At 40.4% G+C, this 23,181-nt stretch overlaps 1 protein-coding gene across 1 annotated transcript; it reads right to left on the reverse strand.

The window, feature by feature from the left end:
• Nucleotides 1-1,684: 1,684 nt before the first annotated feature.
• On the reverse strand, nucleotides 1,685-16,215 carry galnt6 (UDP-N-acetyl-alpha-D-galactosamine:polypeptide N-acetylgalactosaminyltransferase 6 (GalNAc-T6)). The gene is made up of 10 exons (XM_061971944.2): nucleotides 15,584-16,215; nucleotides 12,739-12,911; nucleotides 9,107-9,256; nucleotides 8,741-8,975; nucleotides 8,549-8,666; nucleotides 7,355-7,552; nucleotides 2,906-3,037; nucleotides 2,732-2,833; nucleotides 2,504-2,662; nucleotides 1,685-2,434 (listed from the first exon to the last, which is right to left on the reverse strand). The coding sequence occupies exons 1-10, from the start codon at nucleotides 16,081-16,083 to the stop codon at nucleotides 2,321-2,323; spliced, it is 1,881 nt and encodes a 626-aa protein (XP_061827928.2). The 5' UTR covers nucleotides 16,084-16,215; the 3' UTR covers nucleotides 1,685-2,320.
• Between the last annotated feature and the right edge of the window lie 6,966 nt (nucleotides 16,216-23,181).

The following is a 23,181-nucleotide window of genomic DNA, read 5'->3' on the forward strand; positions in this document are numbered from 1 at the left end:
TCTCACATATTTTATATTTGGTATTGGCGGTATTAATATTTTAGTAATGATCGCCACATCGTCTTCAAGCCTCTTTCTAACTGTCTGTTAAGGATACTGTGGGCTTTCTTATTTCCATTCATCCACTTTGACTGTGCCTTCTCCCCGTCATCCATTTTGTAGTTTTTTAGCGCTTCCATAGCGAGTCTACTGACAGATGTAAGTTTGAACTATACACTAATTTGTCTTAGAAATGGCAACAGTGCAGGATGCATGTGCATGTATGAGCCAGTCTGCCCCACAACAAGAGGATAGTGTCATGTCTGTGTGATCATGTTTTGTTCAAGTTATGTTCTGCTTGGTTTTGGACTCTTTTTAGTTTCAGTTTTAGTGTCGTTTTCGTCGGTTTCGCTTGCATACGGTTCAAACCGATATGGCTCAATAGCTTCAGTTTCTTCTTCAATTTCGTTTTCGCTACCTGCCTCCACACTACAACCATCCGTTTCAATACATTCGTAATCTGTTGAATCGCTTAAGCCGCTGAAATCTGAGTCTGAATCCGAGCTAATGTCGCTATAAACTTGCTGTTCTATCCGCCATGTTTGTTTGTATCGGCATCACTATGTGACGTCACAGGAAAATGGACGGGTGTATATAACGATGGTTAAAATCAGGCACTTTGAAGCTTTTTTTAGGGATATTGCGTGATGGGTAAAAGTTTGAAAAAAACTTCGAAAAATAAAATAAGCCACTGGGAACTGATTTTTAATGGTTTTAACCCTTCTGAAATTGTGATAATGTTCCCCTTTAAACCAAAAATAAACAAAAGGCAAGTGCCGCTAAGAAAAGGCATTGAAGCTTAAGGATGGCTATGCTAAACAAAGCTAAAACTGAACTGGCTGCAAAGTAAACAAAATCATAATGCTGGACGACAGCAAAGACTTGCAGTGGGTGGAGACGGCGTCCACAAAGCACATCCGTATATGACAATCAACAACAAAATAGGAGCGCAAGACAAGAACTAAACACAACAGGAAAACACCAAAAAACTTGAAATAAGTCACGGTGTGATGTGACAGGTCGTGACAGTACACCTACTTTGAGACAAGGGCTATAGTGATGCATGCTTGGTTATGGTTTGAATTCGTATCCAACAATTGCGAGAACGACTTTTTACTGTCACTATCGGCTGTTGAGTTTCATTTTTTTAATGTTTTCTGCTAGTGGTTGTGCCAGAAAAAGTTGAAAAACGCTGATTTGGAGGAAGTATGAAGGAATGCAAGACTGTGATTATGCAAAAAAAAAGAAAAAAGCGAAAAAAAAAGTGTTTTGAAATAAGAGCTGTCTCTTAGCTAATTGTTATGCTTTAAGTTGCAAGCAAACATTGGAGTTACAAGCATACCCGCCATTAGTTAGTGTAACAGGTAACGGGTAACATCCAAAACATCTGGTGTTACCCGCTGTAGCAGTAGCTTGTATAGCTAGAGATTGACAAAACTTTGTTCTTCTAACCATGGGAAAAAAAGAAAGTGTAAAGGACAATGTCGTCAGGAAAACAACAACCAATAATGCTAGAACAATATCTAAGGTGAACCTTAATCCACAAAAATATGGAAAAGCTGTTGCTGGTGTGATACCAAAGAAGTCCACTCCCCAAGGTAAATAAAGTACATTATCATTACATCACTTCATGAAACTGCTGTGGTTGTTAGTATTGCATTTTATTGTATTGTTCTCATGCAATATTTATTATCTAAAAGTTTAGATGTTTTTTTAAAAGACATGTTACGTGTTACAATTGTGCTGAAATGGCCAGAAAGCACCAAATACTTTGATTTGAATTCACTTCAATCGGAGACATTGATTTGAGATACAAGTGTTTTGAGTCAAGAGCTCCATTAAGCGCGTAAGTTGAGGTGTTACTGTACTGTCGATCTCATAAAAACATTAAGTCTCTAACAGTAGTTCTAGTTCCACTGTACAAATATGTGACTAATGTTTCTAGATGTTCTAAACATTTAACCAGTAATAATGAGTGTATTTTCCCAAAGGTACATTATTATTATTATTATTTGTCTTATCAGTTTATTGTCCTCATCATCAGCACCATCACAGCAGCCACAACGCAGGAGGTCCAACACAGTATAAAAATAATTTAAGAAACATCCCATACAGTACCTCCACATTCATCAACCTGGATTTCCTTTCCTTCAACGCTAACAGGCTACTAATTGCAACCACAAGCTCCCTGCGCCGCTTAGAGTCTTACGGAACCTGCACTGATCTGGTCTCTAGGACCAGGAGGACTACAGGTTGACAGGTGGTTTAGCAGCAGGGCATGTCATCCGAAGCTCCAGTGCTGGTAGAGGTCAGAGGCATTACATGTGTCCATCTGAATAACATTTCCGTTCAGCTGTAAACATTTCCCACTGCTTGGATTCTTCAGAAGGTTCTCCTGAAAAGGTAGAAGGGTACCGACATTGATTGACTGTGTGTGGAAATGTGGATTAAAAACAGCCCAAACCTCTGTGAAGATCCACTTCTGTTGTGGGGAGACAATTGTGTCCTTCCCACGCAGCTTGCAGTTCTCAAACTTCACCTGGGCGGTATTAGGCACTGCATGAAGACACAGTTCCTCGCCGACATTATGACGCAGTTCACTATGGGAAGTGTACTCAAAGTACTGGAGAAGAGGTACCAGTTAAATGGCTCAGCCTCCTTCTGATTTCTAACCGTGTGACAGTGTGTGTACCTGGTTGCCTCCCATGTTGTGGCATTTGTACATGATAGGAGATTTCCCCGCTGGTTTTGAATCACCAGTATCCAGGCAAGTTTTAGATCCCGCGTTCCTAATCTGGAGCAAGAGGCAAACTGAATGACATGTACAGCCTGGGTTTTACATTACAAGTAGAGAAACGTCACTTACTGCTCCGTATTTTAATGGGGTTTGGTCTGGAATGAAAGCTTCTGGGTAGACATTGTTTAGGTACCAAGTGAAGTTCTTGCACTGTAAGTTCTCCTTCAGTTTTAGACGATCAGAGATGTCCCCATAGGTGTGCTGCAACCAATAGCGGAAATACTGTTATTAGGGATTAAGGGATGTACAGTACAGGGCAAACGTTTGGACACACCTTCTCATTCAATGTGTTTTCTTTATTTTCATGACTATTTACATTGTAGATTGTCACTGAAGGCATCAAAACTATGAATGAACACATGTGGAGTTATGTACTTAACAAAAAAGGTGATATAACTGAAAACATGTTTTATATTCTAGTTTCTTCAAAGTACCCACTCTTTGCTCTGATTACTTTTTTGCACACTCTCAATGAGCTTCAAGAGGTCGTCACCTGAAGCTTTTCACTTCACAGGTGGGCTTGAAGCTCATCAAGAGAATGCCAAAAGTGTGCAAAGCAGTAATCAGAGCAAAGGGTGGCTATTTTGAACAAACTAGAATATAAAACATGTTTTCAGTTATTTCACCTTTTTTTGTTAAGTACATAACTGTGTGTTTATTCATAGTTTTGATACCCATCCATCCATCCATTTTCTACCGCTTATTCCCTTTGGGGGTGGCGGGGGGCGCTGGAGCCTATCTCAGCTACAATCGGGCGGGGTACACCCTGGACAAGTCGCCACCTCATCGCAGAGTTTTGATACCTTCAGTGACAATCTACAATGTAAACATATTTGCCAACCCTCCCGGATTTTCCGGGAGACTCCCGAAATTCAGCGCCTCTCCCGAAAACCTCCTGGGACAAATTTTCTCCCGAAAATCTCCCAAAATTCAGGCGGAGCTGGAGGCCACGCCCCCTCCAGACAGCCTGTTTTCACATCCGCTTTCCCACAATATAAACAGCGTGCCTGCCCAATGACGTTATAACTGTAGAATGATCGAGGGCGAGTTCTTGGTTTCTTATGTGGGTTTATTGTTAGGCAGTTTCATTAACGTCCTCCCAGCGCGGTAACAACACCAAACAACAGCAGTCACGTTTTCGTCTACCGTAAAGCAGTTCGTCTGCCGTAAACAGCAATGTTGTGACACTCTTAAACAGGACAATACTGCCATCTACTGTACATGCATATGTGACAATAACATCTACGGCTTTTAGAGAGTGCAGTGCACAACTGCGCACACAACAAGGAGACGAAGCAGAAGAACGAGGAAATACAGCCGTGGCGACGCCGACGACAAGTAAGATGAAGAAATACGCTTGTAAGTTCCAAGCCGCAGCTGCAATTGGACCTGGATAGCCTCCGGGAAGAAGAAGTGGAAAATAGTGACAGAGAATAGAACAAGGATGGACAATTCAACCCTTAACTCAACAATGAGTAGATGAGTGTTATGTGCGTGTATATGTGGAAATAAATGAACACTGAAATTCAAGTATTTATTTATTTATATATATATATATATATATATATATATATATATATATATATATATATATATATATATATATGAAATACTTGACTTGGTGAATTCTAGCTGTAAATATACTCCTCCCCTCTTAACCGCCCCGCCCCACCCCCCGAAATCGGAGGTCTCAAGGTTGGCAAGTATGAATGTAAATAGTCATGAAAATAAAGAAAACGCATTCAATGAGGAGAAGGTGTGTCCAAACTTTTCGGCCTGTACTGTATATCGTTAAGATTTTATCGGTACAATACCCTTATCGATATTCCTTATCGATACCGGTATTTATCGGTACTCTGATCGGTACTATATGTACATTTTGGAAATTAAGTTGTGATAAAATGCATTTTAATTTGCATTTACATTAAATTAAACCATAACCATAACACCTCCAACATGATGTACTGTAACATCTCAGAGCAGGGAAATCTTTTATCAATACCGTTTTTTTTTTTTTTTAAGTCTTAAAGAAGTCAACTATGTGTGCAGTACAAGGTGAAATACAGATGTGTCATCTTCTTGTAAAGACCTCACGGATCCATCTCTTTTTTATTACAATTACACACAGCTGGAAATAATATTTATATATGGCATGCATGTGCAGAGCACTCACCTTTTACATGATATATAATTTCTATATATCATATACATCAATACAGTCAATTAGCATGTTATGTGAGTGTGCATTTTGCAACAATAGGAATTGTTATTTGTGTTTGTGTTGCACACAGACGTATTTGAGTGACGGACCGGAAGCCATATTGAGCGTTGCGCTACCGTGTGTAGTGTGTTTTGTATAAATACAAAGACCCAATGAGCATATGCAATACTCAATCGTCCAGTTTGTAGTCAATAGACAGAACGAAGTGAAACACATTTGAGCCAGATGTGTTTTAACGCCACGCAATGGAGTGACGTCAGACGGCAACCAGAGACCTGTAAGCCACAACGGCTGCTATCTTGCTTGAAAGCAACTTCATGGATTATTATATTTATATTGTTTCAATGTTCCATGTAATGGATCGCTCTGAGGATGGTTGGTAAAACGCGGTCGCGACTATTTTTGAGTTAAGTGCGTTCAAACTGACACAGCGTGCATGACTTTGAGGAACTTCTGAGGAGGAAATATTGTTGTGTTACAAACTTTGTGTGGTGTTGCTTCCTTATTTGTCATTATTCAAAGCTGATTTTAATGTGTAATCAGTGGCCGCTGAACTGAATGTGACAGCGTGCCATAATTGCGTCGGTCAGCTGGAACAAAAAAAAAACGATGGCAGAGTGGTTAGTTCAGAATCTTCACCGTCCTAATGGGCCGACCTAATTAGGAATCATGCCAAAAAATACCGGTACTCGGTATAGATCCCTAATCCCAATCAACATTTTTGGCCTACGATCCCGATGAGACTTATTGGTCTAAGATCTGATCCAATTTCGAGTCCCGATCCATTACTTTGACAATAATTACAGAACTTCAAATGTTTTGTAGCGGGTACCTAAAGTAAACACAAAAACACATTTTTATCTTGTCCTACTAAATGTAGACTTTGCTGGTATTGTTGGAAATCAGATGATGTATTAAATTTGTAGTATTGAAAGCAACGTATAATTTTTTAAACAAAATAAAGTGGCTAGTGCACAATAACTAAAAGCTAAAGCTAAAACAACTATCGACTCCCATTTAAGTGTCATGTCTGTGTGATCAAGTTTTGTTTTAGTCATGTTCGGTTTTGTTTTTGGACTTTTTGTGCACTTTTGTTTGTTTTGTCACCATAGCAACCATTAGTTTTCACCTGTCACGTTACGCACCTGTTTCAAGTTTTGAGTCACGCACCTGTTTTCACTAATCATGTCTGTAGTATTTAAGTTCATTGTTTTCAGTTTGTCTTTCTGGCGACATCCGCATTCATACCCCTGACACACTCTCCACACACCCTTATGACCCTTGCTGCGCTTTTTCATGCCGTTTTCTCGTCCAAGTAAGTTTTCTTTATTCATGCCATAGTTTGCAAGTTTTGTTTCATTGTTCATAGTTTCTGCCGTTGTGCAAGTTTTGTGTTTATAGTCAAGTTTTGTACTTCCGCCCTTGTGCGCGCCTTTTGTTTGCTTCTTTTTTTTGTAGTTATAGTGTTAAAATAATGTACTCCCCTTCACGCCACATCTGGTCCAAATCTTTTGCACCTCGGGAGAACAAACCTCGCCACTGTCCCAGTCGTGACATTAAGTATTTGGGTTTTGCCCTCAAAGCTTTACTGGATCCAAATACTTGCTCCCTGACTTTGTAAACAATTACAAAATAGTCCAAAAAAATAGATTATATAATAACGACAAGAACAACAAAAAGAAAAATATTGATCGAAACACTTTAGTATCATTTATATATTGATACTACACTAGGTATGGATAGTATCGACCTCTGGATCGATCAACCCTACTTTACATTGAAGCTTTAACCTTCTTGTGTGTAGCATGCTTAGCCATTCCTCTTTCTTTAGTCCTCCAGTGATAGTGTACTCGGAAGAAACTCATGTTTATTTCCCACCATGGTAGTGAGGATTAGTATCTTAGAAACGGCGTTGCACTGTGAAGACATTGTAAGGTGCTCTCCAATTTACGAATCTTTCACGTGAGTACAATCTTTTTTATCCTGTGTCCAACACTGGGACACAGCTGCGGTAAAGATCGCCTGGCTCGGCAGCTCATTCAAAACGCAAAAATCGGACATCTCTATCTGTTGTAGCTGAGAGGACATCATTTTTTTTGTTTGCGCAGTTGAACCGACTGTAACGAGTAGCGCTATTGTTGTGAAGGCCGGACGTGTGTGACTGGTGGGAAAAAGAGAGCTCTTGACGTTTGAACAAGAGATATTTTTTTTTTGATGTGACATTTTAGGGCCCCCAGGCCTGTGTTAGCCTAACAGTATGTCGGCCCCTGCCTGTGACACTGACTCCCCATACTGACCTCTCTGGCCATTTTAGCAGCTTTGTTGTTACGGCGATAGAAGATCTTCTTGTAGTTATCGAGCCACACTTCAGCCAGGCGCACTTGGTTGCGAGTGATCTCTATGCCCTTGGGGAAGGTGTGCGGGCTCTTGGTGCGGAAGACGTGGCCCACCACAGAGCAAGGAATGATCTCCATCTGACCGCCACACTGCCACACCTGCCTCGCACGTATGCAAAACACATGTTTTTATGTGCGCATGCAAAACAAAAAAAAGCAATGCAGATGTTGATTAGACAATAGTTTAAGTAATTTTCAACCGTAACCATTTTCTACTCTTTGTCCCTTTTAGAGACGTGGGTGTGGGGTTGACTGGAGCCTATCCCAGGAACATAGATAGACAGACAACCTTTACCTGCTCAGTGGCCTTGTGGTTAGAGTGTCCGCCCTGAGATCGGTATGTCGTGAGTTCAGTCATACCAAAGACTATAAAAATGGGACCCATTACCTCCCTGCTTGGCACTCAGCATCAAGGGTTGGAATTGGGGGTTAAATCACCAAAATCACTGCTCCCCTCACCTCCCAGGGGGTGGAACAAGGGGATGTGTCAAATGCAGAGGGTAATTTCACCACACTGGTTTAACTTTAACTTTAACATTCACACTCACATTCACACACTCAGGTCAATTTAGTGTTGCCAACCCAGGTGCATGTCTTCGGAGGTGGGATCAAGCCGGAGTACCCGGAGGGAATTCATGCAGTCACGGGGAGAACATGCAAACTCCACACAGAAAAACCTCAAACCGAGGACCTTCTCACTGTAAGCCAGGAACGCCAACCCCTGTAACACCGTGCTGTCCTAGGTCAACTAACTTGAAAAATATAAAAAGTAAATGACAAAAACATCTTATTGGAAAAAACCTTACTAGTTGCCTGTTCAGATATCAATGCAATAGAAATGATACACTTTGCAGCCAGTAGCAAATTGAGCAATAGAATCAGAAGTACTGAAGCGAAGAACTAGAATAAATCAAAGCAGAAGATGAGGATTTATCCACACATCCGTTTTCCACCGCTTGCCCCAGTACGTTCAGAAATGATTAAACAAACACATCATTAACCCACAATGCATTGCAAAAGATGGCAGCTCTCCTGTTTGTTTTCATTTCAGACAGAGAACGAGTGCATTTTGAATGTGAAGCTCAAATGACTGACCCGAAAGGACATTTCCAGATTCTCGCCACCCCAAATCTCCATTTGATCGTCATATGTTCCAATGTGTTCAAAGTAGCTCTTTGAGATGGAAAAGAGACCTCCAGCAAAAGTGGGCGTTCTGAAAATGGTAAAAAAAAAAGTTTGTACAGTGGCTCCAAAGAGACCAAAGCCAGAGTCGGATCGTCGTCTTACTTGACAGGGTAGGTTTCATCCTTGCGCAGAGCACTGGCTTTTGAGGGGATCGCCTCCCAGCGAAAACTCAAGCCCCAGTCGAAGTTTCCCCGGTTGTGGGCTCGGTCAGTGGCTTTGGGCTTTGAGAACGCAAAGTTGTTGTGGTCAAGGGTGGCGATATGTGGACTGACCACAACATTTGGCACTTCGACGATGCGTCTGAGCAGTGGTTCTAACCAACCGTGGAAACATTCGCCTAGAACCACACAATGTCATGTTTGCGAACATTCGTAGTGTCGTTAAGAAGACAAATGTAAAGCTAACATCATCCCCTAAGTAGCAGTACTACTACTGCCACTTGTCAATAATGTGCTTATGTGTGCTCACAGTGGGCATCAAGGAAGGTGAGCACTTCGCCCTGGGCAACACTGGCGCCGAGCAGCCTGGCCGGGACGAGACCCTTCCTCTCCTGCTGCCTCAACACGCTGACAATCTTCAGCTTGCGAACAAACTCCACCAGTTGGCTCTGCAGGTACTCTGCGGGGATACAACGACATTGACTGAAAGGTTGTCTGGAGAGCCTCCTGAATGCTTACTGTTGACACCTATTAAAAGTCACAATGTAATTGACACAATAACTAATAACCGTTAACCAGGGAGTGGTCAACTGTGTCATAAATGTTTTTGCTCGTGTGTGTGTGTGTGTGTGTGTGTGTGTTCTTGTATTGCTACCCTTCTTGAGACATCAACAAGGAAAAGTACCTTCCATATGAGGACCGGTGAACAAGTTAGAACCGAAATCATGGTCCCAATACGGAAAACCATTGCATCTAATAGAGAGCCAAATACTAGAGTCTGTGAACATTGCTCCAAAGTGAGGAATTTCTTGTTGATTTAATGTGCATTCAAAAGTAAACAAAGGCAAAGGCAGCAATATATGATAAAACAAGACGACAGCTAAAGAAGGACTTCCCTATTCATCCCTGAAAAAAACCCGCCAGGTCCCAAAAAGGAGGGATTTTTCAAATTGACTGTGTGTTTTAAAAGTGCTCCCCCTCTGGTCAATATATGAAATAACAAGTGTGTGTAAAAATGTGAAGTGCTCCCCCTCTGGCCAACATATGTAATAACAAGTGTGTGTAAGAATTTGAAATGCACCCCCTTTGGCCAAAATGAATTCAAATAAATAAATAAATATGTACATAGAGACATACTGTAAAAACTTGAAAGGAATAATAAAGATTAAAAAACAATTACAAACAAAACATGAACTAAAATCAGTCTTTTTTTCTCACAATGTGTCGACTTTTTTCTTACAAAATTGGAAACAACTTCTCATATTCTTTCTGTTTCTGTAATATTGCAATATTTTCTCGTAAATTTGTTACTTTTTTATGTAAAATTATTACTTTTTAATGCAAAATGGTGACATTTGTCATATACAATTCCGACTTTTATCACACAATTGCCAGTTGTTTTTTTGTTCTTGTAAAATAGTGAATTTTTTTTTAAGTAAAATGATGACTTGTCATAATTTTTCCAAGTAAAATTCTGATTATTATTTTAATGTTGCCAACATTTTAAGGTTTTCTTATAAAATTGTGACTTTTGCCGTTTAAAATTATGACTCTTTTCATAAAATTGCCAAAAATGTTAAGCTTTTCTTGTAAAATTGCGACTGTTATTGAGTAAAATTCCAACTTTTATCATAATATTGCACAAATGTTCAGTTTATCTTGTAAAATGTTGACTTGCATTGAGTAGAATTACGACTTTTATTGTACTACTGCCAAAATTCTAAGTTTTTCTTGTGAAACTGTGACCTTTTTCTTGTGAAATTCCAACTCATTTTTCACAACAAGCTTATTTATATATGCATAATATGTATATATTATTAATGTTGTAAATACAAATCTTTATATATCTAGAACGGGTGGTCCTAAAGAGTTATTTTTCAGAGGTCTTAAGAAGGTAACAAATGTGTGTGTGCGTGCGTGTGCGTGTGTGTGTGTGTGTGTGTGTGTGTGTGTGAGTGTGTGTGTGTGTGTGTGTGTGTGTGTGTGTGTGTGTGTGTGTGTGTGCATGTGTGTGGAAAGCAGAGGAGGCTGGGGGCGTGGCTTACTGGCTGGTCTGCTTGTCACAATGTCGCCAAAATAATGTTTGCATAGACATTTTTTACACCATAAATATCTAGTGTGTACATTGTAGAATCTACAACCTGTTTACCGTTTTAATGAAAGTGTAAGTGTGACATCATCATTCGCGATAATCGGTCTATAAATTGAGAGAAGAGACGCTGTGTAGCAGGGATGTCAAAGTCAAATACATCAGAGGGCCAAAAAACCAAATGTGCTACAAGCTAAGGGCCTAACTGGTTCATTGTTTATTAAAACATATTAAAATGATTGCACATAACCTATTGAACCAAGACCTAATATGTAATGATTTTTAATTGATGAAAACAAATCAAAAAGCCATTAAAAAAAATAAAAATAAAATTAAATTAAATTAAATAAAAAAGAATAATAATAATTTAAAAAAAATTAAATAAATATTTTTTATTTATTTTATATTTTTTTATCCGTCCTGTCCAGCCACTTTTGGCAAATCATATTGTTGATGTAGATGCCCATATCTGCTGTACAGATTTACTTTAGAAAAGATAAGTGTCATGTCTGTGTAATCATGTTTTGTTTTAGTCATGTTTTGTTTAGTTTAGTTATTGGACTCTTTAGTTTCTGGTTGTTCACTCCCTTGTTTTGTTTCCATAGCAACCCATTAGTTTTCACCTGTCACGTCACGCACCTGTTTCACGTTTTGAGTCACGCACCTGTTGTCGTTAATCATGTCTGTGTTATTTAAGCTTTTCTTTTTCTGTTGGTCAGCCTGGCGACATCGCATTTATGCTCTGCACACTCTTTATCCCCTCAAGCCATGTTCACAGTCCCATGTCACAGTAAGTGTTTTGTTTCGTGTTCTTAGTTAATTGCCTTTGTGCTATAGTCTTTTTGGTTTCATAGTTTGTTCTCCGCCATTGTGCGTGCCTTTAGTTTGTTCCTTTTGTTATTGTAAAAATAAAATATGTACTCACATTCCCGTCTCGCCCGAGCCAACTTTCCGTTGCCTTCCGGAAAAACAAACACCAAGGACATGACAATAAGTGTGGAATACTTCACTTGCCTCATTTGTATTTGACTTTATTAAGTATTTGGGTAAAATATTCAATCAATCAATCGATGTTTACTTATATAGCCCTAAATCACAAGTGTCTCAAATGGCTGCACAAGCCACAATGACATCCTCGGCTCAGATCCCACATCAGGGCAAGAAAAAACTCAACCCAATGGGATGACAATGAGAAACCTTGGAGTGGACTGCAGATGTTAATATATTATGGGTAGGAAGTAATACAGAAATGTATTAAAACTGTTCATCTATTTTATGGAGGATAGTAGTTAATCAGAGAACTGGCACCCGATGTTATTAAAAAATTATTTATTTAACCGTTTTGAATGGAGAATCAATTCTGAATTGATTTGTTACCCCAAACAATCAAATCGAATCGTGTGGTGCCCAAAGATTCTTAGCCCTAATATCAAAGACCAACTACTTTTTTTCTAAATTGGACTTTTAGCAAAAACAGAGGTGATCATACAAAGTATGTTTGCATGGAGGATAGACAGTGCTGCTATCAATAGAGGGTAAGAAAGACTCTAAATGTATTTTTATTTCATTATTTGATAAAAAATTTTAAGAAAATGAATTACTCCTTTCTTTTTTCTTGTTAAGATCTTACAGCAAGTACGGTGACAGCAACTCCTAAGGCAACATGCCTTAGCGGGTGTGACTTACTTTTGCACGTATTCCCTGGGCGGGACCTTTTTAACATTGCGTAGGTACTCAAAGCAAATGTTTTTGTTCTAAGCGCAACGTCTAATGGCAGTAATTGGGTGGAAATTGCTGCCATGAACAAAACCGGGCGTTGTCTTTTACTTCTAACAATGGTTTGTACACATTACCGTCAGTGCTGGCATCATCCACCAAAATGATCTCTTTGAGCAGGAAGGCAGGAGACGTGTGCAGGACGCTGTACACCGTCCTGAGGAGGGTGGACCAGGCCTCGTTGTGGAAGACTATTATAACGCTGGTGGTGGGCAGGGGAGGACAGCGGGGGAACCTCTGCTTTACACACCTGGGGGCGGTGGTTGAGAGAAAGAAAAGACAGTAGATATAATTTAACTGCAACAAGGGTCTCTAAAGTGTGAGGTGTGCTGCAGCTTGAGAAAAATAAAGTTAAAGACCCAGCAATTGTCACACATACTGGATGTGGTGAAATTTGTCCTCTGCATTTGACCCATCCCTATGTTCACCCCCTGGGAGGTTGAGGGGAGCAGTAAGCAGCAGCCTGCGCCGCGATCAGGAATCATTTGGTGATTTAACCCCCAATTCCAACCCTTAATCCTGAGTGCCAAGCAAGGAGGCAATGGGTCCCATTTTTTGAAGTCGTTGGTATGACTCGCCCAGGGTTTGAACTCACGACCTCCCGATCTCAGGGCGGACACTCTAACCACTGTGTAAATAAAGACATTTACATGTATTTTTTTCTTTCGAACCTGCTAAGCTCACTTCATAGGCAAAATGTCCAAGGTAGCGAGTGTCTTGTGTGCGCAGAAAACTTCACAAAATGTTCTCCAAACAATGTGTTTTTTGGGTAGTCTCCATGACAATTATAACCTGAGAGAAAGGGAGGCTCACTATGCCGCACTTTCAAAAGCCCTCAACTAGAATGTTCATTTCAATGATACTGGCGAGCTATCTACCTTAGAAGCTATTGTATCAATGGAAGCGGGTTGTGAGTAGGGATGTGCCGATCGATTGGATTTTCACGAAAAAGTATGTGATCGCCATTAATGCCTTTTAATGTCGATCACAAACACGATCCCCTTTGGCTGATACTTCTTATTTTTCGTCCCCATACTGACGAGCGGCTGGTAGCTAATTATGTACCACACTACTTCTAGACCTCCACCCCAGATCACACCTCACTCCTACCCACTTCTCCAAAGTGGGCTGGCTCAGGGTGGAGGACAGAGTAAAACAACTTGCACTGAGCCTAGTCTATAAAATCCGCTACACCTCCCTGATACCGAAGTACATGTCAAACTACTTCCTTAACGTAAATGACCGCCATAACCACAACACCAGGGGGAGCTCCACTAACCACGTTAAACACAGATTCCGATCTAACAAAGGTCTTAACTCATTCTCTTTCTATGCCACATCAATGTGGAATGCGCTCCCAACAGGTATAAAAGAAAGGGCATCTCTATCCTCCTTCAAAACCGCAATAAAAGTACACCTCCAGGCAACTTCAACCCTAAACTAACACCCTACCCGGATTGTTAATAATCAAATGTAAACAATCAAATGTAGATACTTCTCTTATGCCTTCTGATCTCTCTCTCTCTCTCTCTCTCTCTCTCTCTATGCCCACTACTTGCTGTACATATCCTACCAAGTCAGACCTACATTGTTTCAATATCCATTTCTCTGTTCTCAATTGTTGATGACTGATGATAACAACCAAACCTAACCCACCCCCCCTCCACACCCCAAATTGTAAATAATGTAAATAATTCAATGTATACACCCTGATGATTATCTTGTGTGATGACTGTATTATGATGATAGTATATATGATAGTATATATCTGTATCATGAATCAATTAAACAAGTTGAAAAACGTATTCGGGTGTTACCATTTAGTGGTCAATTGTACGGAATATGTACTTCACTGTGCAACCTACTAATAAAAGTCTCAATCAATCAAAAAACCTCTGTGGACACAGTCTGGAGCCGCTCCCCTAAGCTAAAAACAATCACCTCCATTACGGCTATCAAACTGCATTTCTCACTATCGTAAGTAGGGTTATCACTGGAGGATGAGGCTAAATGTGTTAGACACTGAGAGCAAGCCAATAGAGTTAGCACATCATTATTTGATAATACATGTATCATATATAATAATGCACTTATTATAATTAACAAGTAGATTAATAAGAGTCTAGAGAGAGAATAATATAACGTATAACACAACACGTAAAGAGAGGGATTGATCCACAAACTGGTGGTGTCGATGTTAAGTAGTATATAAGCGATACCAGAGTGATCGGGTCGATATTTTTGTTTTTCTCCAAATAAGTATTTTGTTGTTTATGGAAATGTTTGCAAATAGCGGAATAATTCCCTGCACACAGACGGACATTGAAGGCGAAAACTGAATTATTTAAATTAGTAGCAGATAGTAGTTTTTGGGTTAGAGGAGCCAGATGAGGTGGTTCGGGCATCTGGTCAGGATGCCACCCGAACGCCTCCCTAGGGAGGTGTTTAGGGCACGTCCGACCGGCAGGAGGCCACGGGGAAGACCCAGGACACGTTGGGAAGACTATGTCTCCCGGCTGGCCTGGGAACGCCTCGGGATCCCCCGGGAGGAGCTGGACCAAGTGGCACGGGAGAGGGAAGTCTAGGCTTCCCTGCTGCCCCCGCGACCCGACCTCGGATAAGCGTAAGATAATGAATGGAAGGAGTTTTTGCTTTTGTTTAGTTATTGTGTGCTATTGACCTTGTTTTGATCCAACAATTGTATGTCAAAACAGATGAAATAGATTAAATATTGTGGTAATATTGTTCAACTGTCAATAGCACACACCATAGATGTATTTCAAAATGTACAGTTAATACTTGTGATGGTATCGTATCGGCCGATCTCACTCATGGATGATCGGAGTCGGCAGCCTAAAACCCTGACCAGACCATCCCTAGCTGTGATATGCAAGAGTGAGAAATGGTGAGAGATCTTCTTACTCTGGAGGCCGCGTGTCGTCGCCAAGACTGCGGCTGAGAGAGATGCGGTCGCTGGCAAACTGATTGAAGCAGTGCTTAGTGTCGCCCGCCTGCTTCTCCTTCTTCTCTTCTGGGGACAGATTGGCCTTTTCAAATCCCTTCCCATCAGCTCCGGGGGCTTTGGGGTCCTGCGGCGGTCTCTCCAAGTAAGGCTTGAGCTCTCCCTGGCTGTAGAAGCCAGGCAGGCAAGCCGTCTCCTGGGTGATGGAGTCCTCCACCTGTTCTGGGGGAGGAGGCGGAGGCGGCAGAACACCGATCTGGATGCTCCCGATGTTTAAGACCGTATCACGGACCTTCACCATCATCATATCCTTCTTCTGCACCAGGTCCTGGAACCAAGGGTCGCCGGCGGTTGGGCGGACAACCTCCATCTGGAGAAGCACCAAGACCCCCATGAAGATAGCCGCCCCGATGAGAGCCCACTTCACAGGGGACATACGCCTCCTTGGTAAAAGACGCATGCTTCCGCTCCTTCAACCCTCCAGAGGAAGTTGATTTATGATTTAAGAAATGGCAGCAAACGAACAATTAGCAGTTGACAAGATTTGTTCAAACAGTTCTGCCTTCAGGTGTCTCCTTCCACCCTGCCTCGCCTTCCTCTGTGGGAGAGTCTGAGCTAGGAAAGAAACAGGAGCACACCTCAGCAAGCAGCACCTGCCCCTCCTGGAGCCATGTGACTGCAGGTTTACGCCCACATTATGTGACTCCGCCCCTTTTCATGTGTGCACCTGCTGCTGAATGTTTGACATTTGGAATGCGACGTCACAATTACTTCACCCCCCCCGGACTTTGAGCACTACAACGTTTCCTGTTTCCTGGGTGGCCCAAACAGGATATCAATGCAATGCAGAGATATGTTTTTTTAGTTTTTGTTTTTTTAGACTGACATACTCTTACTTTGCCATCATTTATTTATGCTCATACTCATGAGTCATTCAGGAGGGGCCCCTAAAGAAATGGAGTGGCACATTGCAAACCGCTTCCTGACAGCTAAAATTACCAAGTAGTTCTATATCGAGCACATTCAAACTTGAAATTGAACAAACTAGTATAGTTTTATAGAAATTACAAAAAAAACCCTAACTGAAATAAGTACAATAATGTAGTTGATCTACTGCAGTGATTCTCAAATGTTTTGGCTCCATCGAGTGGCACACCAAAGAATCACTTAAATACATACTTGCCAACCTTCCCGGATTTTCCGGGAGACTCCCGAAATTCAGCGACTCTCCCGAAAACCTCCCGGGACAAATTTTCTCCCGGAAATCTCCCGAAATTCAGGCGGAGCTGGAGGCCACGCCCCCTCCAGCTCAATGCGGACCTGAGTCCGCTTTCCCACAATATAAAGAACGTCTACAGTAAAGCAGTCCGTCTGCCATAAACAGCAATGTTGTGACACTCTTAAACAGGACAATACTGCCATCTAGTGCATTTGATGAAAGCACTTTTGTGCGTGCCACACAGCAATGTATAATCAGACAGGGTCAGCATGGTTAGAAAGATAGTGACAGAGAATAGAACAAGGATGGACAATTCAACCCTTAACTCAACAATGAGAAGATGTAGTGTTATGTGTGTGTATATGTGTAAATAAATGAACATTTATATATATATATATATATATATATATATATATATATATATATATATATATATATATATATATATATATATATATATATATATATAGCTAGAATTCACTGAAAGTCAATTATTTCTTATATATATATATGAAATACTTGACTTGGTGAATTCTAGCTGTAAATATACTCCTCCCCTCTTAACCACGCCCCAACCACGCCCCCAACCACGCCCCCCGCCCCAACCACGCCCCCCACCCCCCACCTCCCGAAATTGGAGGTCTCAAGGTTGGCAAGTATGCTTAAATAAAATGTATAAACTCTACAAATATGAATAAATGGGAACTAACCTGGACATATTTGGTTTGGCAAGTGTGACGCTGTCAAGCGGCATTCATATAAAACCCACGGGCCGCACTAACATTGAATTTTCATATTAAGGTGCGGGCCGCGTGTCTGAGACCCCTGGTTTATACATAGCACAAAGCAAAAAAAACCGTTGTATGCAGTGTTATTTCATTTTAAATTTCAAAAGATTTTTGTGGCTCCCATTGTTTTCTTTATTTTGTGAAATGGGTCAAAATGGCTCTTTGAGTGGTCTATACTGTACACCTTGAGTTGTTAAAGTCCAAGTGCACCTCTCTACTCAAGTGTGCATGTGAGTGTGTATAAGTGGATGTGTGCCTGTGTGAAGGGTCTGCGTGAGCAAAGTATGACTGTCAAATGTGATTTTAACTGTAAAATTCAATAAAATATAATTGGAAAAAAAAAAAAAAAAAAAAAAAAGATTAGTGTTTTATTTTTAAATATTCAAACAAAAATGTTTCTGTTCAAACAGTGTCTAATGTGGCCAACATAATTAAAGGGATCTGCACTTTTTGGTTGGGAAAATGTTCCTATGGTTTACAATCAATATGAAAGACAAGATGAAAGATGTATTTTTTCTATGCATTCTCACTAATGAATAAACATAAATAAATAAAGTCTGCTTACAGTGGAGCTAATAGGCGGTCCTCTATTCCGCCAATAAATCCCTCTAATGTGATATTTCCAAAAAACCCGCCAACAATAGTCTTTTTAAATTCCGTGAATATTAACCAAGTATTAGTGATATTGTTATTATAAGCGCTAACGCAAGCTGTTTTTAGCGGTGCCATGATCGGTGGGAGCTTGTGCTGCTGCATTGACGTCAGTGGCTGTGGTGAGCTGCTTTCACGCCTCAGAGCTGGAAAGTTTATTCCAAATAATAAACAATGCCTCTCACATTGATAGTAGAACAATGAAGACATAATCTGACGAGTTGGTCCACTTTGGCATCCAATTTAGACACATAAATGGCAAGACAGACACGGAAAAACAATTGGTCTGCGATAAATAGTGGCCCAGTGGTTAGAGTGTCCGCCCTGAGATCAGTAGGTTGTGAGTTCAAACCCCGGCCGAGTCATACCAAAGACTATAAAAATGGGACCCATTACCTCCCTGCTTGGCACTCAGCATCAAAGGTTGGAATTGGGGGTTAAATCACCAAAAATGATTCCCGGGCGTGGCCACCGCTGCTGCCCACTGCTCCCCTCACCTCCCAGGGGGTGATCAAGGGTGATGGGTCAAATGCAAAAAATAATTTCGCCACACCTAGTGTGTGTGTGACAATCATTGGTACTTTAACTTTAACTTTATAATTGAGAAGCACTGCTCTAGTAACACAGTAATATCAACCAAATATATATTTATGTTTTAATAATGTTAAATTGTTACTTTTCATCCCGCAAATATATCGAACACTTTATTGTCCATACATTTGTTTTTAGTACTAAACATTTATTGAATTGATGAAATCAAGTTTGATTAAAACGTAAGAATTGGGCCCCAATTTAGTCCTTTTTGATTGAAACTATCAATTTGATTATATTTCTTCTTGTGGTTGTATTCTACAGCCATGCATTTCAGATGAACATTGTTGATTGTGTAAAAGTCTCACTTTTTAACATTAGCATACTAATATTCATAAACATAAATTATAATTTTTGAAACAAGCAAAAAGCGATGCATCAAATACTTACTACATTGTCTTTCATAATGCCTAATTTGTAGATTCAACCAGATGTAGACATTATGTGTGGAGGAGTGTATTATTGTTAATGCTAACGACACATATTGCCAGCATACATTTGATGAAATGAAATGTTGATTTTCTCATCATATTTCTGCAAACTAATTAAAATGCAGTTATAATAGTATGTTAAGTCACACACATAGTAGTACAACCATGTGTTTACAATCTCATCAAGATAGAGAAACTGTTGCCATGGAAACCTAAATGAAGTGGGATTACCATCGTAGTCATTGATCCCATTCCACGGCATAGCGTTGATAGTAGAGCGGCCGTGCCAGCAACTTGAGGGTTCCAGGTTCGATTACCTCTTCCGCTATCCTAGTCAAGGCCGTGGTGTCCTTGGGCAAGACACTTGACTCTTGCTCCTGATGGGTCGTGGTTAGGGCCTTGCATGGCAGCTTCCGCCATCAGTGTGTGAATGTGTGTGTGAATGGGTGAATGTGATGTATAATGTTAAGCGCTTTGGGTATCATTCCAGGTATAGTAAAAAACATTTACTATTTTAAATTTTAAATCTTGTGAAGTCTTTCTTCTTAAGAGTGTATATATTTATATATATTCACACTCATATTATACTATATATATTATATTCAGCTATTTTTAGATTATATCGGGCATATTCATCCCTTGCGGAAGCTTAAAATTGACTATACAAACTTACTCCTTGGATCCAAAAGGACCCACCCACTCATGGAAGTGTAATAGGTCAGCAAAAATTTAATATTTATTCATACTCTCAACAATGGAAATCTTAACTTCAGGTTTTTATTTTTTCCTTTATTTTTATTTTTATGAGTTATGGCCTTTTTGTCAAAAATAACTTTTTATAATATGAAAATTCAAAATATGCAGTATTTCTGAAAAATAAGTCGCAAAGGGGATTTTATGTTGGATAAGTACAGCTTTGAATAGGCCAATCATTTATAACAACATTGATATTGGTACAGTACTGTAAGTAAGTAAGTATTGTAGACCAAAATAATAATAATTTCCCAGTGGCTACTGAGCTAGGATGAGAGAGAAAGCAGGTAGGACTTGGTTGAGTTTATTGCATTCAGGCTGGTATTTTATATAAATAAATGATAAATGGGTTATACTTGTATAGCGCTCTTCTACTTTCAAGGTACTCAAAGCGCTTTGACAGTATTTCCACATTCACCCATTCACACACACATTCACACACTGATGGCGGGAGCTGCCATGCAAGGCGCTAACCAGCAGCCATCAGGAGCAAGGGGTGAAGTGTCTTGCCCAATCCTGATGGCTGCTGGTTAGCGCCTTGCATGGCAGCTCCCGCCATCAGTGTGTGAATGTGTGTGTGAATGGGTGAATGTGGAAATACTGTCAAAGCGCTTTGAGTACCTTGAAGGTAGAAAAGCGCTATACAAGTATAACCCATTTATCATTTATTTATATAAAATACCAGCCTGAATGCAATAAACTCAACCAAGCAAAGGGTGGCACAGTTGGGAGAGTGGTCGTGCCAGCAACCTGAGGGTCCCTGGTTCGATCCCCACCTTCTACCAACCTCGTCATGTCCCTTGTGTCCTTGAGCAAGACACTTCACCCTAGCTCCTGATGGGTCGTGGTTAGGGCCTTGCATGGCAGCTCCCACCATCAGTGTGTGAATGTGTGTGTGAATGGGTGAATGTGGAAATAGTGTCAAAGCGCTTTGAGTACCTTGAAGGTAGAAAAGCGCTATACAAGTATAACCCATATACAGGTAAAAGCCAGTAAATTAGAATATTTTGAAAAACTTGATTTATTTCAGTAATTGCATTCAAAAGGTGTAACTTGTACATTATATTTATTCATTGCACACAGACTGATGCATTCACATGTTTATTTCATTTAATTTTGATGATTTGAAGTGGCAACAAATGAAAATCCAAAATTCCGTGTGTCACAAAATTAGAATATTACTTAAGGCTAATACAAAAAAGGGATTTTTAGAAATGTTGGCCAACTGAAAAGTATGAAAATGAAAAATATGAGCATGTACAATACTCAATACTTGGTTGGAGCTCCTTTTGCCTCAATTACTGCGTTAATGCGGCGTGGCATGGAGTCGATGAGTTTCTGGCACTGCTCAGGTGTTATGAGAGCCCAGGTTGCTCTGATAGTGGCCTTCAACTCTTCTGCGTTTTTGGGTCTGGCATTCTGCATCTTCCTTTTCACAATACCCCACAGATTTTCTATGGGGCTAAGGTCAGGGGAGTTGGCAGGCCAATTTAGAACAGAAATACCATGGTCCGTAAACCAGGCACGGGTAGATTTTGCGCTGTGTGCAGGCGCCAAGTCCTGTTGGAACTTGAAATCTCCATCTCCATAGAGCAGGTCAGCAGCAGGAAGCATGAAGTGCTCTAAAACTTGCTGGTAGACGGCTGCGTTGACCCTGGATCTCAGGAAACAGAGTGGACCGACACCAGCAGATGACATGGCACCCCAAACCATCACTGATGGTGGAAACTTTACACTAGACTTCAGGCAACGTGGATCCTGTGCCTCTCCTGTCTTCCTCCAGACTCTGGGACCTCGATTTCCAAAGGAAATGCAAAATTTGCATGGTTGGGTGATGGTTTATATAGCTGCCCCAAATCATAGTCATTGCATTTTAGAGCTCATTTATACTCATCAAAGCTCTGAGAATTATATATCATGTTTTTGGCGCCATCTGGAGATTGAGAGGCCCAATTACACGAAAATATATTTTACAGTCTGTAAATATATTTTACAGATTACAGTCTGATGAATAATATAAGTTATAATGGGAATTGGGTCCGAAACAGGTCTAAAAAGAAAGTATGTATGCTTAATCTTTATATTCTATTCTAACATCGTTGCAATCAAAACCACAGTGTAATTGTATTAAAAGAAACAAAACAAAAAACAACTCCCTGGCGACCACTTATCTTATATTACATAAGGAACACATGCAATGCCAGTTTTGGGCCTTAGGGTTGCACTTGGACTATACGTCTGTAAACCTTTATAACGCTGTAGCAGACTATCACCAGCCTAGCAGACCTTACCACAATTCCTGTAAAGATCTGATTGCTGACACTACTGGCTTGAATACCATCTGAAGGGAGCAACTAACTAATGAAAAAAAAACAAGTTCTGATTGTATTTTATTTTTATGTGGCCCAGGATTTCATGGCTCTGATCTCTCCCACATGTGTCAGTGTAATGACAACTTTTCAATGACTTGATGGAGGCAGAGATGAGATGGTGACAAAATGTCAGATGCATGGAAGCTGGCCTATCTTGTGCAGCTTTTTTTAAACGCCAATTCTGAATCCACCGAAGAGTGTGCAGGTGTACCTAATGTTGTGACCGGGTGAATCTGTACAATCTGTCTGGAACAAAAAATATTGGTGATGTTCATTTTCAAGATGTATATTTAAACGGTGTACAGTTTCAAAGGATAAATGATGATACTTTTGGAGAGGGTGTGGTGGGATTTCATTTGCAATCTGGGAACGCCTCCACATTTGAACATAGTGACTGACTGTAAAAAAAAAAGGGTTCTAAAAGTGACTTTGGAGCATAACTTACATATCCAGTACATTTTATCTAGACCAGAGGAGCCCAAAGTGGGAGCCACGGGCCAAAATCGGTCCGCCGCGTGGTTTCAAATTAAATATATATTCATACTTTTTAGCTTACACAATCATTGATGGCTTGTCTGCAAGGCTAACAAGTTGTCATTTTTTTAAACGTGATGATTTCCACTAGTACTACCTTCAATAATGGCGGTATCAGATGAAACTACCATATTTTTCGGACTATAAGTCATAGTTTTTTTCATAGTTTGGCCGGGGGTGCGACTTATACTCAGGAGCGACTTGTGTGAAATGATTAAC

The sequence above is a fragment of the Nerophis lumbriciformis genome, linkage group LG01 (genome assembly GCF_033978685.3).
Source record: "Nerophis lumbriciformis linkage group LG01, RoL_Nlum_v2.1, whole genome shotgun sequence".
Taxonomy (NCBI): Eukaryota; Metazoa; Chordata; class Actinopteri; order Syngnathiformes; family Syngnathidae; genus Nerophis; species Nerophis lumbriciformis.

What these genes read in the sequence shown, in the direction of transcription:
- galnt6 (XM_061971944.2), bottom strand. Translation starts at nt 16,083, where the DNA reads ATGCGTCTTTTACCAAGGAGGCGTATGTCCCCTGTGAAGTGGGCTCTC. An exon ending in GATGAAACCTACCCTGTCAA is followed by an intron (nt 8,667 to 8,740) that starts GTAAGACGACGA and finishes TACCATTTTCAG; the next exon opens with AACGCCCACTTTTGCTGGAG. An exon ending in ACAACATGGGAGGCAACCAG is followed by an intron (nt 2,663 to 2,731) that starts GTACACACACTG and finishes CCTCTTCTCCAG; the next exon opens with TACTTTGAGTACACTTCCCA.